We start from the raw sequence: 5,972 nt of genomic DNA on the forward strand, positions 1-5,972 counted from the left end.
GTTATGATTTGAAAAATAAATGAGTAATGTGACTTAATTAAAAAATGGGTGATATGACTTAATTAGTGACATGGCTAATTGAAAGGTTGTCATGAATATCAAGTATATGAATGGGTGCTATAATTTGAATTATGACTAGCACCATTGTATTGATAAAAATAGATCTACCCTCTGCCAGTATTACAAGCAACACCCATCTTTCACTATATTAAATTTACAAACTCTGAAATCTAAAATAACACGATTTTACAAGAATTATGTAAATAATTAAAAACAAAACATCATGTATTAAACAACTTTTAATATTGCAATCACTGTCAAGTATAAAGTAAAAAAAATACATTGAAAGTCTACATCAGAAACTTTACTGTAGCCAGGGAAGTTAAATGGAAAGTCAATTACTAAACTTTACAGGTAAGTGTAGAGTTTAGTCTATCTGATGACCTTCATCATGAAGATTTTTAAGATCATCATCATTTAAACTAACTATCCAAAACTTCCAAACTATGCAGGATAAAGTTCAAGATGTAGGTATAAAAATACAAGAAAAAAATTTTTTAAATACATTTTTTTGACAGGAGAAATTACAAAATGTAATTGAAAAATCATTGAGCATATAAAAAATATATAGAAAATGATACGGAGATTGTGGAATCACATTTGTAAGGGACAAATAAAATTTTCTGAGATAGTTCTGATTGAGATCAGTATAAAATCATGAAATCATTCTTAAGAATCATAAATCAATTTTTTTTCAAAAGAAATTCTTAAATTATCTGTTTAAGTTTCGGTGGTTATGACCTTCAGTGATTGTGATATCAATTTGGAAGGAAACATTTCAGTTTATAACTACTAAGGTAACATTTTTTTTCTACAAGCTAAAAAAAATTACTAATCACTGAATAAACAAACATTTTTTTTTCTACAAGCTAAACAAAATAACTTATCACTCTGAACACCAGGTAATTTTAAAAAGTGATGCAATGGCTATAGAATACTGACATTTCATAAAGATAAATAACAGCTATAAAATGACTGAATGAGATTTAGATTGACCTTGTCACAACGAGACTCGTTTACTTTTTCTTGGGCAGGGCACATGCCTCCTCCCCACATTCAACAGTGTGAGGTTTAACCTCAACAGATCCTGCAATACCCAGAGCCTTTAGAACTTCGTTGGGGTCCACATGATCCCCTGGTGACTCTTGCTTGAAGGCCAGAAGAGCTTTACCATCTTAGAAATACAAGTTGTGTTTTTTATATTGTTTTTATATTGTTTTTTATATTGTTTATAAGAAATTCAAAAGAAATGAAACAATGATAAAAGAAATTCAAAAGAAATGAAACAATGATAAAAGAAAATCAAAAGAAATGAAACAATGATAAAAGAAAAACAAAAGAAATTAAATAATGATAACAGAAATTCTAAACAAATAAAACAGTGATACAAGAAAATGTAAAGAAATTAAATGGTGATATTTTATGAGTTATCCTTACTGAGGCATATGAGATAAATAAAGCTGCACTTATTAGATAACATAAAATAACATTTCCTTGGTTAACAAAACTACACATTTATTTTTAACTCACCAGTATTAATGACCAGTGTGCCACCATTTTGCCACCCATCCCCAGCAAAGTTTCCCTCCACTTTTTCTTTACGACTCTGAGGAAGGAAATCACAATTTATTTTTATTAGATGCAACAGATACCTCCCTGAGTTAGCAATTCAAAAGCTGGTAGTACTGGTAGCAGAAACACAGTGAAGGCTATCTTTAATCCAGGTAATGAGGTACCGCAGTGTCAGTATTTTAATGTGCTGTGTGACTATTTACCACTGACTGTAATTTTATGATAATTATTTTACAAATCTGTCACAATACCTCTGATATGGAATCTCTTGTTTTTTTGCCTGCAAGGGCTGGAATCATGGTAAAAACATTCAATCTGCCAATAGAAAAAAAATTGCTCATATAAGACTTTCAGATTTTAAATATTTTGAGTTATTATGGCTAAAATATGGAAGTGTTCAGCAGGCAATATTAAAAAAACAAACTAAACTTTATCTTCTTCTCCTTTGTTCTTAATTTTTAGTGTTGGGAGGGATCGAGCCTTATCTGCCAGAGGTTTGAACTCGAGACTTTATTCGAATTTATCAACCATGAGCTTTTGCCGACTAGACCATGCTTCCATCACAATTAAGGATTACGTGTCAACTGGTTATGCAGCATTGAGGCCATTGACTCCGATTTCAGCCTGCTTTTCTTTTTGGATTTGCTTCCATAGCCTTTGTCCAACCAAGAACAAACTACAAGGCAGCAGTTGTTTAATTCTGGAGTTGTCTCTCCTTAAAAGTGGCTGTCCCCAGCTAACGAGCCTCATCTGTCCGAGGGTTTGAACTCGAGACTTTTCGGTTTAGCAACCATGAGCTTTACAGACTCGACCACGCCGACCCCTACTAAACTTTATAATGGGCGATATTTTTGTTAAGCAGATTGCTATGCTATTAGCAATGAGTAGGATGGTATGTTAACGCTTATGTATGTTAAAGCTTAAAGTATGTTATAACTGTATAAAATAAAGTATAATAGGCTAAGGATTTAATTTTAAATCAGCTGCATTTAGTTTGTAAAATGTATACATGATAACATAAAATTAAAAAAAAAATGTATTAAGTTGCAGTTACGTAAAAACTACATTTTAAAATATCTGGGATTAGAATAGGATTGAATACAAAATACAGAATACAAAGCTGGATCAATCCTGATTCCTATAAATACATAATGCAGCAGTGACAGTGAGGTCATGATGACAAAGGTGATAAGAAAAGAAAGAAAGCGTAGGTTGCTGAGTATAATCCAGGTCACGCTAACCATTCTTTGGTTCATATGTAGAACCAGTGGCGTCACTAAGTCTGGTGTCACCCCCCCTTTTGCAGTTGGTATCACCCCCCACCCTCCTAGGTAAAAGATTCAAAGTATTTATATTTAATACTGATAATACTAACAATATATAGTCGGTTGTTAAAGCTGGATGTAGCTTTGATTTCTCATCACTGTGTCACCCCCCTCCCTCCTTGTCGGGATTGTCATTATGTGCTTGAAATAATTTTGAACTCGAATTAACCATTCATTCAACTGGAAAAAAAAAAACATTTATTCTATATATCTTGCAATATTTTTGTCTTGGTGTCACCCCCTAAATGGTGTCACCTGGTGCGGTCCGCACCCCCCACCTCGCAATGTCTCTGGGTAGAGCTCGGGGTAAATGCCGGATGGATAATCTGCTTTAAAGTAAAGTAGTTATATCTTCGTGAAACTTTTTTTGCCTACGGCCAATGGTTATACTACGAGGGTAAACTAAAGTTAGAAAACTGACCTCCTGAATCCTAGAGTCTTGTAACATTCTTTTTTAAGGTCAATATACAAATCTGAAACAGTAAACAAAAAAAAACATGAAGTCAGGTCAGATTGTTGTAAAGAATATAGAAAAATAACTAAAGCTAGCCCCCCACCAAACACACACACCTCTCCAATGATGTCACAACTATCACTCCAATATTTAAATTATATATGAAAACATGCTTGAATCACTTTTTCTTTACCCCTTAACTATGTCACACCATCACAAATGTTCTACCCCCCCCCCCCCCCCCACAAGCACTCAATCAAAGTTTAACACCTATAATTACTCATGATGTTCTGTAACAATAAAAATACTAGAATTACCAAATACATACAACTGTTTATAAAATAAAATCTAGTCTCTGGAAGCCTAAAACTGTCTTATTTGCAGGCGAGATTTCTGTGAGGATTTATTTAAACTGTGATAAAAACCATTATGGATTTAAGTGCTTATAATCCATAAACAATGGGATGGAGTGGTCTAGCGTTACAGAGCTGGACTGCTAACCCGTAAGTCTCGAGTTCGAATTCGGGTTCAAGTCAGTAGACCGTCCCTGAGTCTCTTTATATGCCGAGGTCACAGAAACAAGTGAACTCTACTTCACTTGCCCCATAGACCGTCAGGTTTGAAAGGGAAATTTTATTTTACTCCAGAAACAACATATTAATTAAAACAATCTTTACATCCCACTCCCTCAATTGTCACACACAGCCTCTCGTCTTAAATGATGTCACATCTGTTGACTTTAACTGAGATTTCTGAATAAAAAGTTTACTAAACTGCTTCAACATTGAGTATTTAGATCAATTTTTATGACAATTTATAAAAAAAAGTAATTGTGAAATTAATGAATAAAATTAATTTAGTTTTTAACATAACATTTAACATAACATCACACTTTCTGAACCTTCCCTCATGAAACAGCGCCACAGAAATCTGAACATCTCTTCCTTCCTAGGAGTATGACGTTGATTATGGATAACCCCTTAAGCAATAAAATGTTTGTCATGTTTTTACCTCCTTTAAAATATTCCCCTTTCACAAATTCTTCCACACCCAGTTCCTCAAGGCCAACGCCAATTAATTTAACATTACTGGCATCAAGCCGAGGCTTCAACTGGCTAATCTGCTGAGCTCCCAGCCTACACAACTGTCAGCCAAATCGTCGCAGAAAGGTCAGAACAACCGGTGAGTCTTTCCAGAAGGTTTCTAGAGCCACCATCTGTAAAAAAGATCTTAGAGTGAGGGCATTGGCGAAAAAATTTAAGGATGATTGTAGATACTGATGTCCAATAATAGACTTCCATAAAATAGGTGTATTGTTATAATTTATATTTATATAATATATTGGGTTGTTAGTAGTAAAATAGTAGTAGTAGTATTGTAATCTCGACTAATGTTATGGTTAGAAATTACTAATTACTATTAGGGTTAGCATGTGGACTACGGTTGGGGTTAGGGACAGGGTTAGCATTGAAATTAGCCAGCCGTGTCACGTATTTAGTTAACTACCAGTAACCTAACACCCCTCTTTTAAAGAAGATTCTATTAATAATAGACTATTATTATCGGACACTGACTGTAAAGTTGAGTGACTGTAGTCTGTGTAGTGTAAAGTGTAAAGTTGTAAACATTCCCCCAAATTTAGATTAAAAAATAGTAAATAGATTCATTAGGCCTACATCAGTACATTACAATGATTACATACTAATATTTACTACATACATTACAATACAAATATCGTCCAATAATTCTACGTACCTCACCAGTTGAGACACTTTTAACAAGACTTTTCGCAATCTTAGACGGCTCCATTGTATGCTTAATAACTGTTCGCAACGTTTTGGAAGCTAGTGCAGTAAACAAATGTGTTTACCCGACAGAATGTTATGTAAACTAAGCTCAAAGTCCAACTATAAAATCTACAGCAGTGAACGCCCTTGGCTATTATAAAACAGCATCACGTGATGAAAGTAAAAATAGCGATTTGCTTTAGGCCAAATGGATTAAGAAAAAAAAAAAACTTTCATAGTCTACATAATTTACTCTAATTTTATTTTCATCAAATAAATATAATATATTTCCATAATACAGCTTAACATCCAATATTTCCAATTTGTGTATAGCCAATTTTATAACATACAAAAGTTACAAAAGATATTGGCTTGTATTCAAAACAGTAATTCAGTCTTCATACAAATGAACCGCAGAAACAAATTCTAAATTTTGTTTTCTTTTTGCGTAACATACTCAGACCTACCTAAAAGTTTATGAATTATACGGTAGAGCTATTTAATTAACTCCAGATCTCACCTCAGTAGTGGAAGTGATAAAAAAAACCAAGTAACGGATAGTAACTGCTCCATCTTAATTGAAGTCGAGTATTTCCTTGTTACTTCCCCTGCATCGTTTGTACCATAATTTACTGTGTTTTTAAATGGTATGGGAAGGGGCTAGGAATGTCTGTGGTTGAGTATTGAACTCGAACTCCGCTTCTCCCTCCAAATATTCTGGTAACTTTAAGCAGACAGGGTTAAAATATGTTTAGATAGTTAACTGAAGTGACT

At 33.6% G+C, this 5,972-nt stretch overlaps 1 protein-coding gene across 1 annotated transcript; it reads right to left on the reverse strand.

Annotated features, from left to right (window-relative positions):
* Positions 1 to 284: 284 nt before the first annotated feature.
* LOC131934964 (prostamide/prostaglandin F synthase) lies at positions 285 to 5,336 on the reverse strand. The gene is made up of 6 exons (XM_059291238.1): positions 5,167 to 5,336; positions 4,423 to 4,627; positions 3,379 to 3,430; positions 1,884 to 1,947; positions 1,591 to 1,666; positions 285 to 1,234 (listed from the first exon to the last, which is right to left on the reverse strand). The coding sequence occupies exons 4-6, from the start codon at positions 1,929 to 1,931 to the stop codon at positions 1,077 to 1,079; spliced, it is 282 nt and encodes a 93-aa protein (XP_059147221.1). The 5' UTR covers positions 1,932 to 1,947; positions 3,379 to 3,430; positions 4,423 to 4,627; positions 5,167 to 5,336; the 3' UTR covers positions 285 to 1,076.
* Positions 5,337 to 5,972: the final 636 nt, after the last annotated feature.

This window comes from Physella acuta, unplaced genomic scaffold, assembly GCF_028476545.2.
Source record: "Physella acuta isolate Inbredline_101_S28 unplaced genomic scaffold, ASM2847654v3 ptg000124l, whole genome shotgun sequence".
Lineage (NCBI taxonomy): Eukaryota > Metazoa > Mollusca > Gastropoda > Physidae > Physella > Physella acuta.